Source organism: Triplophysa dalaica, chromosome 2, assembly GCF_015846415.1.
Source record: "Triplophysa dalaica isolate WHDGS20190420 chromosome 2, ASM1584641v1, whole genome shotgun sequence".
NCBI classification, from domain to species: Eukaryota; Metazoa; Chordata; class Actinopteri; order Cypriniformes; family Nemacheilidae; genus Triplophysa; species Triplophysa dalaica.
Genome location: NC_079543.1, coordinates 2,051,551 through 2,062,654, shown reverse-complemented (window position 1 = coordinate 2,062,654; position 11,104 = coordinate 2,051,551). Strand labels below are relative to the sequence as shown.

The 11,104-nt window shown below is 36.6% G+C and overlaps 2 protein-coding genes across 3 annotated transcripts; both read left to right on the top strand.

The window, feature by feature from the left end:
* The first annotated feature begins 66 nt into the window (after nt 1-66).
* LOC130438093 (uncharacterized) lies at nt 67-2,658 on the top strand. 2 transcript variants are annotated; one of them, XM_056769879.1, is made up of 6 exons: nt 67-673; nt 790-1,107; nt 1,286-1,420; nt 1,506-1,610; nt 1,837-1,889; nt 1,971-2,658. In XM_056769879.1, the coding sequence occupies exons 2-6, from the start codon at nt 1,068-1,070 to the stop codon at nt 2,247-2,249; spliced, it is 612 nt and encodes a 203-aa protein (XP_056625857.1). In that variant the 5' UTR covers nt 67-673; nt 790-1,067; the 3' UTR covers nt 2,250-2,658. The 2 variants fall into 2 exon arrangements, with proteins under 2 accessions (XP_056625857.1, XP_056625849.1); XM_056769871.1 differs by having other exon boundaries at nt 790-1,420.
* A 4,501-nt stretch (nt 2,659-7,159) lies between these two features.
* On the top strand, nt 7,160-9,681 carry LOC130437689 (uncharacterized). Its single transcript, XM_056769165.1, has 7 exons — nt 7,160-7,325; nt 7,442-7,765; nt 8,167-8,448; nt 8,647-8,760; nt 8,858-8,965; nt 9,062-9,114; nt 9,190-9,681. Exons 1-7 carry the CDS (start codon nt 7,265-7,267, stop codon nt 9,505-9,507), a joined length of 1,260 nt encoding a protein of 419 aa, XP_056625143.1. The 5' UTR covers nt 7,160-7,264; the 3' UTR covers nt 9,508-9,681.
* The last annotated feature ends 1,423 nt before the right edge of the window (nt 9,682-11,104 follow it).

Genomic DNA, 11,104 nt, shown 5'->3' with positions numbered 1-11,104 from the left:
TGTTGTTTTTATTTATTTGAAATGCAGGGAGCATCTCTTATCTTAACAGCCTTCCTGCTCAATAAAATTTGAATTTTATGTCAGCTACAGGAACAATAACACTGATACATCAGACAGGAGTAAGAAGAAACAGGAAGCCAATGACATTCAGAGAGACAGAAACAAATTTAAACAAATACAAAAACATTTTAAGAATGTGAACATTGAGTCCATCAACACATGAACAAAAGGAGTCAATAAGCTTTATCTGAAGCAAACTTAACTTAAACATCATCATTTTACCTTTATGAATCGAGAAACATCCAGAACCTTGTAATCTCAAGTGATTTGATTTGTTAAATGCTGTCAGAATCTCTATAATTCATACTTTAGTTTGTTCTATGCAGTGTGGATGTGTTTTATGGTCTTGGTCTGCAGACTTCATAGCTCAATCATTTGCCTGTTAGGTAGAGAACTGAGGCCTGAGAACGGGAAGTGTAATGTTTGCTGACTTATATAACTGTTAATGTAATGCACTTGAAAGAGGAACTTATCATCTGACATACAGCATAACGTTAAACAGAGCTTGAGATGCTCAGAGGAGACAAAGAAGAGCTGAATGTACCTGAGATGACGACTGAATACATGAGAAGAATGAAGATGATGTTGACTTTCACACTGCTGATGATTCCTGGTAAGAATCTCTTCATGTTCTCTGATGACAGAAGAACAAACGTCTTTAACTTCAGCTCATATACTGACATTATCTTCAGAGATGAATCATGAATCTTCAACTCTTTGTTCTGTCAGGAGCTCTGAGCTTCAGTGTGACGGGATATACAGGAGGAGCAGTCACCATCACATGTCAATATGAGAAAAGATATATAAGAAATGTGAAGTATTTTTGTAGAGGTCAGAAGCCTCGACGGTGTTCTGATCTGATCAAGACTGATATAAAAAATAAATGGTTTAAGAGTGAAAGATTCTCTCTGTATGATAACACAACAGCATCAGTCTTCACTGTCAACATCACTGATCTAAAGGAACGCTGATTCAGACACATACCAGTGTGCAGTTGATCGATCTTTATGGATATCTACACTGAAGTGAAGCTTACTGTTAGAGAAGGTGAGTAATCCAGACACAACAAACAAGTTGGAACAGAAACAAACAATTTAATTATAATGTCCAGGTTTATTTAACTCATACTTGATTCAGGATTTGTCATGTGCAGCAGTGACGATAATGCAGCCTTTTTACTTAGTTTTATCCCTCAAACTATCACAGTTTATTCATCATGTCTTAGAGCAAAGCTTTGAAGAAAACACACATCCATCAACACCACCACCATCTTCAACAATTGAAACTCCATCTCCTACAACACTAAACACCCGGCCATCAGCGTCTGATTCTCCAACTGCTTCTTCTGATATCTTGAGCAGTAATCTGATTCATTAAACATCATTTAGTTTCCACACATGATAAAGATCAGATCCAGATTTCTAATGATTCATTTGTGTTTTCAGACTCTTCTCTAAAAATCATCATTCTTGTGTGTGTGGCTGTGATTCTGATCTTCACTGGACTTCTGTTGTTCATTCTGCTTTACTGCAGGAGACGTTCAGCTCGAGGTTAAAACTCTTTCAATTTGTTTAAATTTGATCCTTTTAAAACATGATCACAGTAATGTCTCAGGTTGATTTAAAAGATGTTTTAAAGCTGGTTGTTGTAATGGGTGATGGGAGAAGTGTTCCCTCTGCTGGCAATAACAGGTGATACACTGAAACTGATGTGCGAGTCACACTAACATCTTGATGTCTTGTGAATGTGAGATTTAATGTTTTGTGTTTTAAACAGATGCTGTTTCAGATGGCAAAATGTCTCACTCAGAAGCAGAAAACTATGAATCGGTGTGTAAATTAAATCTGATTAGATGATTGTTGACCTGAATGACCTTTAGAGCTGCACATCATTTCTCTCTCTCTCCTCAGGTTACTGAAATCACTCTTGGTTATGAGGAGATTAAAGCCATCGGACATCTGACAGGCACCATCACAGACTGCAATACTACACCATTACCCACAATCCCCTCTGATGCCCCGAACACTGTTTATTATACGGTTCAATTACCCACAATCCCCTCTGAAACTCCCAACATTTTTCCTGCTACTCCACAATTTTCCACAAATGGCTCCGATACTTCTAAAACTGTTTATGATAATGTAACATTACCCACAATCCTCTCTGATGTCTATGCTACTGTTCAATAGCACACAGGTTTCCAGAAATACAGAGAGAACTGTCTGGAAAAAAATCAGAATAGTACCACAACAAACACATTCTGGTAATTCTATTTGGTCTCCTGTAGTCACGTGTTTGTGTTCGTCTGCTGTCCACTGAATATCTTCTGTGACATTCACTTCACTGAGGTCACCACTAGAGGACAGCACTGAGCTTCAACATAGTTTCCTTACTTTTGACTGCTGTTTTCTGTTCAGATGACTTTGTCAATGATGTATATTTTTTATGCTTTTTGGTGCACTTTATATTTTAGGTTTGGAATTAACTGTGATTTAACTTTATAGTTTATTATAAATTTTAAACACACACAATGGTACTTTTAATTTTGTAGAGTATATAAAAAGTTAATTAGATAAACTTCCGCTCTGTGTTTGCTCATCGTTCTGGCTAGTGGATAGTATAACAATTTCTATGATATTTAATTGATATTAACATAATTTATTGTAAAGTGGTCTACAATGTGTAATTATTTTAAATAAATTGTATTAATTATCAATTTGTTAAATCGTTCAACTTTGTCACATACAAGTTAATCCAACTGTTGTTTCTTCTACTAGTAGCCCAAAATAATATGGCTAGACATAGTTTTAACTTGCTAGCTAGAGTAATGTAATTAACGTGTTATTTCTTTTGCTAAAAATAAACTGCAGATGTTTGCTGAAATTAAATTTGGGTCACAAAAGTATGCGTATGTATGAAAAGTTTGTTTATGTTATTGCTGGTAAACATAAACAAATCCTATTAAATCTTATTAATACACATTTAAATGAAGTTTTCTTGAATATGATGTTTGGATTATAAAGTATATTAAAGTGCCCATGAAATCCAAATTGACCATATTTACTGTGTCAGCGCACATTGCTAGTTCAGAATCATAAGTCATTCCACAAAGAGATTTTTGTATTGTAATCTTTCATCAAATTCTGACGATGTTCTTCTCTGGAGTGGTGAATCTGTCCGAATGAAGTCGGTTTAACGTTTTGGGCAGAATATCTGTTAACTCCTCCCCTCTGTCAATCTGCTGTCAGCTCAATTTCTGTTTGAAAGATTTTTTTTAGATGCAAAATTCGCAGCGATCAATTTTTCTTGCGTTGCAGATTTCCTAGATACTATCATTTCTATCAGAGATTCAGAATGTTTTAACCCAAATCTCATGCAGTACCTGAATGAAAGGGACATTTGAATGTGTCAAACACACTATTTGTTGGGTTATTCATGTTTAATTGGAAAACAAGATGTTACTTTCAGAACTTTTACAGCTTTTCTCTAGAATGAAAGGTTGAATATGTCAGACAGTTCATTGATCATCTGTTTGACAGAAAAACGACGGAAGCACTGGAAGCATCTTAAACTCTGTTAAAACCTAAATCTACATTAAAATAAATATTATGAACTAAGAGTGCATGTATTTGATTGGGTAACTCATCAAGTAGGCCTACTCTGCTGTTCTATTTCTAATTTAATCGGACTGCGTCCTCGTGAGTTTAAACTCTGAAGTTGCCAAGTCCGATCTAGCAAGAACACAAGTCTGTTCTTTGCGTTCTTAGTATTGAGTAACGGCCCAAGCCACAATTTCTCACATCATGAAGTATCTCTATTGGCTGTCATTTAGTCATGTGTTTGTGCAGCCTGCTGTCCATGGTGCTAACTTTCTGTTCGCACATTCACTTCAGTGCAGTCACCACTAGAGGACAGAGCTGAGTTTCAAAATTGTGTTCTTGTTTTTGGTTGTTCTTTAATGGTTTATCACACATTCGCTTAATTTTGGCGCATATCGTTTAGTCCAGGAATTGTCTATGCATGGGTTAACTTTAGAGATACATCCTTTTTGTGCTTTATTTAAGTTATGTAACTGTACAACTACATAACCATGAACATTTATTTAAAATACAGGTCAAAATCTATCTATACGATCAGAATTCCTTTCCAGCAAATTCTGTAAGATTGTCACTTGCATTTCTTCAGGAAAAGTTAATCAACATTTTGCCATTGATGAAGTTTCATAGTTTTCTTCTTTCTGCTGTCCATGGTACTGAATTTCGGCTCTCACATTCACTTAACTGCGGTCACCACTAGAGGACAGCATTGAGCTTCAACCTTGTTTCCTTGCCTGCATTCCATTTCGAAGGGCTCATCCCTATGCCCTAAGCCAGTGGTTCTCAACTCTGGCCAACAAGATCCATTTATCCTGCCAAGTTTAGCCCCACCTCCTATAAAACACCTGAACAAGCTTGTCAGCGTGTTTAGAAAAAGACGCGTTCGCGATTCAAGTGCAGATTGCTCGGTACACATTTGAATCAATCTCGCGGTACTTTAATCTGATATGTTAAACAATCTGTGCAGCCGAGCATTAAGTTGAACGTGTCTGTTCCTGAAGTCACTGATTAGCTTGTTCCAGAGGTGGACAATCCTGGTGCCATAAAGTAAAAGTCCTGCCATATTTTTGTTTCACCCATGAACTCAGCAGCTGATTTCACCAGCGGAGGAACCAAAACATTCCTTTCAAGTCACAAGCAAGTCTCAAGTCAAATCTCAAGTCCTCAAAGAGTTAAAGTTAATGAGATGATTAAGTGAGTAATTAAATGATGATTGAGCATTAGTGATGAACACCTGCTGTTATTGAGATGTTGATGTTTTATTGGTTATATGATGTCACCATCATGGAGATCAGTGTTTGCTTTAGTTGGACTCTTGACCCTTGACTCTATTGTTAGATTTTGCACTGTATCAATTCATGCACTTTTGTAGAGCAGATAGATCAGTTCTGTGAAGTGTTTAACTCTTCACTGTTTATTATGATGAGTTGATCCAACATATTTCTTTTTGATCATGTTTTTGTATAACATAATGAATCCTGTACACTCAGTTATTAAAAACATTCACGTTTATCTAAAATTATCAGTGAGAAACTTTTAAAGCGGTGAAACAAATGCTAACTTAAAATCTTCAAGTCATACATCAAGAACCAACATATGAAGCTCAACAAAATACTTCAAGCTGCAATGCTTGAAAAACTCCCATCATGCAATGCAGTATGACTAATCATTGTCACCACTGTTGAGGTTCATATGATAAATGTTCATGTGTAAAAGGAGGTTTTTATATCCAAATGCAGATCATAAACCTAGAGAGATTTAAACAAACACAAACTATTCAATATTTGATTTAGCATTGAAAAAACATTTGCTATAAAAAAATTGTAATTATTTAAGCAATTATCTTTGAGGGAATAAGACATTTATATAGCACTCAATTGTGTATTCCTGTACATCTAAGATCCTTAATAATCATATGTGGGGAGTCTATGAGACCTCCAGTGCGCTCAAGACATACCAGCTATAGGTGTAGAGGAGAAACAGATCCACTTCCTGAAAGGCTCAAGAGCACAACTAAAACAAACACTGATCACAATTATGGTGGAAATGTTTTTTTTTCAGCTGATGTCATCCAAGGCTGTGGCTGAAGTCAGTTGTAGTTCTTGTGTTTCTCTTTTCTTCAGTGATGTTGATTGTTAACAGCAGGTGTTCATCACTCAATCATCATTTAATTACTCACTTAATCATCTCATTAACTTTAACTCTTTGAGGACTTGAGATTTGACTTGAGACTTGAAAGGAATGTTTTGGTTCCTCCGCTGGTGAAATCAGCTGCTGAGTTCATGGGTGTAACAAAAATAAGGCAGGACTTTTACTTTATGGCCCAGGATTGTCCACCTCAGGCGTGTTCTGGTGTTTTATCAGAGTTGGCAATAAAATTGGCATGAAAGTGGATCTCACGGGCCAGAGTTGAGAACCACTGTTCTAGAGTGAGAGCTTCAATGGTTGAAGGGTGTAGTGGACCAAAAAGCAGTTTCTAGAAGTGCCCTTCTGTGTCATCATCGCATACTTTCTTCATGCAAAGAATCTGAGCAAAGAATCATGTGGGCATCGAGTATCCGTCAGTTGTACCCTTCAAAACGTTTCATTCTGAAGGACACTGTTAAGGGGCCAGTTATGAACAATTCGGATTTGGAACCATCCTTCAATATGGCGGCCATGAGTGTTTCCCCCCTCAAGTGCCCCTTGGAGGGCAAAATATTTGGAATGCATTGCTTGTTGTGGTTAATCTATTCTGTTTATTTGTTTTTGGTGTGTTGTGTTGTTCAGTCTAGAACGTCTGTAGCCAGACATGTGACTCATCTACAAAAGCACAATCTGAATTGAATGAATTACCTCATAGTTCCTCATTTCTTTTATTTTATTATCTATGATAAATACAACTGCCAAGCTGGAAAGCTTGAAAAAAGATGCAGAATTTTAAACCTTACTCTATAAAACATTGATGTGAAATTAACAAATTAAAATAAAGTCTGCTATTTGGCTTTATGTATGATTGGAAATGTCACTTTTTTCAATGCAGTTACCATAGACATCATGACCACGTGCAAGAGGTCGGCATAACTTTATGTTTTAAAATATAATTAAAATGTTTCAAGATAAAAAAAATAACACGCATTAACATGCACAAAGACCACACATGGTAAAAAAAAACACAAAGTGTAATCCTTTGTTGTCTTACCTGCAGATGTCTGTGTTGTATGTGTGAGTAATATGTGTGTTCAAATAAAGCTCTCTCTCTCTCTCTCTCTCTCTCTCTCTCTCTCTCACTCTCTCTCTCTCTCTCTCTCTCTTTCTCTCCGTCTCTCTCTCTCTTTCTATCTATCTATCTATCTATCTATCTATCTATCTATCTATCTATCTATCTATCTATCTATCTATCTATCTATCTCTCTCTCTCTCTCAGGAAGGAAGTAAGAAATGGGCGTGTTTGTCACGTTCACCAGCTGCATCAGGATACCCTGAAATACAAGTACACGCCTGAAGATGCTGTTAGAGAGATGAAGAAATAATGATTTCTTTATTTTTTTCTTTAATCCTAACAAGCTGCTTTGCAACAATGACACATTGTGAATTGAAATTCACTGAATGTACAGATACCAGAGAAGATGACTGAATACATGAGAAGAATGAAGATGATGTTGACTTTCACACTGCTGATGATTCCTGGTAAGAATCTCTTCATATTCTCTGATGACAGAAGAACAAACGTCTTTAACTTCAGCTCATATACTGACATTATCTTCAGAGATGAATCATGAATCTTCAACTCTTTGTTCTGTCAGGAGCTCTGAGCTTCAGTGTGACGGGATATACAGGAGGAGCAGTCACCATCACATGTCAATATGAGAAAGGATATTCAGCAAATGCAAAATATTTTTGTAGACTTAGTAAAGACTTGACAAAAAAGTGTTCTGATCTCATCAAGACTGAAATTAAAAATAAACGGTTTAAGAGTGGAAGATTCTCTCTGTATGATGACACAACAGCATCAGTCTTCAATGTCACCATCACTGATCTGAATGAAGATGATTCAGACACATACTATTGTGCAGTTGATCGATCTTTATGGGATATCTACACTGAAGTGAAGCTGAATGTTAGAGAAGGTGAGTAAGTCTGATGCTCTTAAACTCATGAAAACATCATCATATCAAACACTGTGATGACTGTAGGTACTGTAACACATGAAAACTCATAAAGTGAATCACCAACACTGAACATATAAAGACTTTTCTTCATTCTAATAAGCTTTATTTTTTATTTTTTATTGTTTCATATTAATTGTGTTGATAACATGTGATTAAATCTAAGTACAGGAGGGTCAAATTGTTGTTTGTGAACATTTTTTTGACTGAACATTATTACACCACAGCTTATAACATAAATGAATTAACAGATGTGGAATATTGATGGGTTTAGTCTCTCTTATACATGAATGCTTCTGTTAAAAATACAATCAAGACAAACACTTTGTGTGTACACACTAACTGTACTTGTGTTTGAACAGATGACTGTTGTGAGAAGATCATCAGTCTGTCAGTTCCTTCAGGTGGATCTGTGAACGTCAGCTGTAAATACCCACAATCCCACAGGACAGACGTGAAGTTTCTCTGCAGGTCATCTGGAGATGATATATGTGCTCATGTGAGACAGACACGACACAGAGATCATGATGTTCTCTTCATCACTAATGTGACTGATCACAGATCAGCAGAATACTGGTGTGCACTTCAGACTGAGGATCACAGATACAAGATCTTCATCACACGAGTACACATCACTGTCACTGGTATCTATTTTGTGTCGTTCTTTTATTTAAAAGTCTGATAGGAAATCTTATCTTGCTGAGAAGCAGCAGCACCAGTGGTTTTGTTTCTGTCTCTGTGCGTGTGAGGAACCCAGCCTGATGTCGCTCTAAGATAAGCTCTATGTGAGCTAAGAGAAGTTGTCGTGTGTGCAAAAACCAACACTGTGCCTTGTGTTTCAGAAACAACCAGATCACCACCATCAGTAACAACAACCACACCATCATCCTCAACTTTGTGTCTCTCATCAGTTCAATCTGCGCTGGTCACATCAGCATCTGCTGTGACATCATCAGGTACACTCGCTCTTACATGTGATCATGTTTTATAACGCATTTCGTTTAAAAAGCACAGGTTCATTTTGTCATTCTGAATGTCTGATTATTTCTTCAGTATTTTCAGACTCTTTATGGATCATGAGTTGGTCTGTGGTTCTGGTTCTGACCATCACAGGACTGTTGATGCTGACTGTGATTCTCTGTAAGAGATATCAGACTGCAGGTGAAGTCAGACTCATTGATAGTGGTAGTCTGTTACTCACGATACTTTTACACTAATGTGAAATGTGATGAATTTGATATTTCGTATGTTAAACAGATGCTGATTCAGACTGTAGAATATCTCACTCAGGACCAGAAATCTATGAACTGGTGTGTAAAGTAAATCAGATAAGATGATTGTTGAGCTGATTGACCTCTAGAGCTGTATCTCATTTCTCTCCTCAGGTTACTCACGAATATGACGAGATAAAAGACATCAGACATCTGAATGATTTAGAATCAGCAACCATAACAGACTTAAATACTGCACCATTACCCACAATCCCCTCTGATGCCCTGAACACTGTTTATGAAACTCTTCAATTAACCACAATCCCCTCTGATGCTATGAGTACTGTTTATGATACTCATCAATTACCCACAATCCCCTTTGATTCTTCTAACAATGTTTATGAAACTCTTCTACTACCCACAATCCCCTCTGATGCTTCTAACACTGTTTATGCTGCTCCTCGATTACACAGTCAACAAATTCAACTTTAAAATGTTCTCCCAACAAAGATAATAAAGTAACATGAAAACATTGTATAACAGGAAGAGAAAATGCATTACTTGACATATTATTTTGTTTAAATTTACATTTAAAAGTGGTTTAAAAGTCTCCATGATGCATTGCAGAATGTTACATTTTATGGTATGTTTTATTAAAGAGGATCAGTGATCATCTGACATGCAATCAGAATTCCGTTCCAAATTCTGTAAGATTTTCACTTGCATTTCTTCTGTGTCTTTGGTGTGTTATTAGTTGCCAATTCTAGTAATAAACACTTAAAATTGTAAAAAAAATAAAAAAAAATAAAGTGTAACTCGCCTTGTGTAACCACCCCCAAAAATCTAAGTCAGTTTGTGGTATGATTTGACTAAGACCGCCCAATTGTATACGCAAGTAAGGTGGGCGTACCTGTCAGTACAACTGCTTTTGAACCTGATGTTTCAGATAGGGTCAGAGGTGTTACATTTCCATCACACACTTGCAATCTTCCACCAATCACTACGCACTGGCTATAACTGGCCAATCATAGCACACCTCACTTTTCAGAGCGATGAGCTTTGAGACCTGGCAAAGAGGAGATACAAAGATGCACAGTCTGTGGAAAATACAGCCTTCGTGAACCTTAAATCGTGTATACACATTGCATTAAATTTAAAACAAACGATAATAGTCTATTTAGCCGAGTCATATGACCCCTTTATCATTTTGCCATTGATGAAGTATGGTAATTTTCTGTTTGTCTGCTGTCCGTGGCACCCACATTCACTTCATTGCAGTCACCACTAGAGGACAGCAGCGAGCTTCAACCTTGTTTCCTGTCTGAGATCCATTTCTAAGGGCTCATAACTATGCCCTAAGCCCTTCATATTTTTACACAAACAACATTCACATCTCTGATACCAATGAACACTTTAAGTTTGTTTCTAGAACTGTCCGGGACCATACAATTACAGAAAAAGTGATGAAAGTGCATACTTTACCATACAGTTACAGAAAAAGTGATGAAAGTGCATACTTTACCATACAGTTACAGAAAAAGTGATGAAAGTGCATACTTTACCATACAGTTACAGAAAAAGTGATGAAAGTGCATACTTTACCATACAGTTACAGAAAAAGTGATGAAAGTGCATACTTTACCATACAGTTACAGAAAAAGTGATGAAAGTGCATACTTTACCATAGTGTTACAGAAAAAGTGGGTGGGGTTCATTGGGAATTTTCTTTCAATAAACCAAAGGTGGATATTCTTTGTACATTTGTCTATATTAGACAGATATCCACACATCTATCATCCACCATCTCTCATCTTACCATCATTCTATTATAGATCAATACATACGGATAGTTTTATGAGAAAACGCACAATTATAAAAAATATATAACATCATAATTGTCAATTACTCTCGTTTCAGTTTCAATATGGTGCTGTTCTACATGATATAGGGTTGGATTCGGTGACTTACACACTTACAGTTACTGAGTTACAGTAACAGTTACAGTAACTCATCCGTTTTTCAATTATCTCTACGCATGAGGTGAGTTTGAGTGGCAGAGAGACTGCAACTCAAATAAGGGATTTCTTAC

What these genes read in the sequence shown, in the direction of transcription:
- LOC130438093 (XM_056769871.1), top strand. Translation starts at nt 1,225, where the DNA reads ATGCAGCCTTTTTACTTAGTTTTATCCCTCAAACTATCACAGTTTATT. An exon ending in TTCTTCTGATATCTTGAGCA is followed by an intron (nt 1,421 to 1,505) that starts GTAATCTGATTC and finishes TTGTGTTTTCAG; the next exon opens with ACTCTTCTCTAAAAATCATC. An exon ending in AAGCAGAAAACTATGAATCG is followed by an intron (nt 1,890 to 1,970) that starts GTGTGTAAATTA and finishes CTCTCTCCTCAG; the next exon opens with GTTACTGAAATCACTCTTGG.
- LOC130437689 (XM_056769165.1), top strand. Translation starts at nt 7,265, where the DNA reads ATGACTGAATACATGAGAAGAATGAAGATGATGTTGACTTTCACACTG. An exon ending in CACACTGCTGATGATTCCTG is followed by an intron (nt 7,326 to 7,441) that starts GTAAGAATCTCT and finishes TTGTTCTGTCAG; the next exon opens with GAGCTCTGAGCTTCAGTGTG. An exon ending in GAAGCTGAATGTTAGAGAAG is followed by an intron (nt 7,766 to 8,166) that starts GTGAGTAAGTCT and finishes GTGTTTGAACAG; the next exon opens with ATGACTGTTGTGAGAAGATC.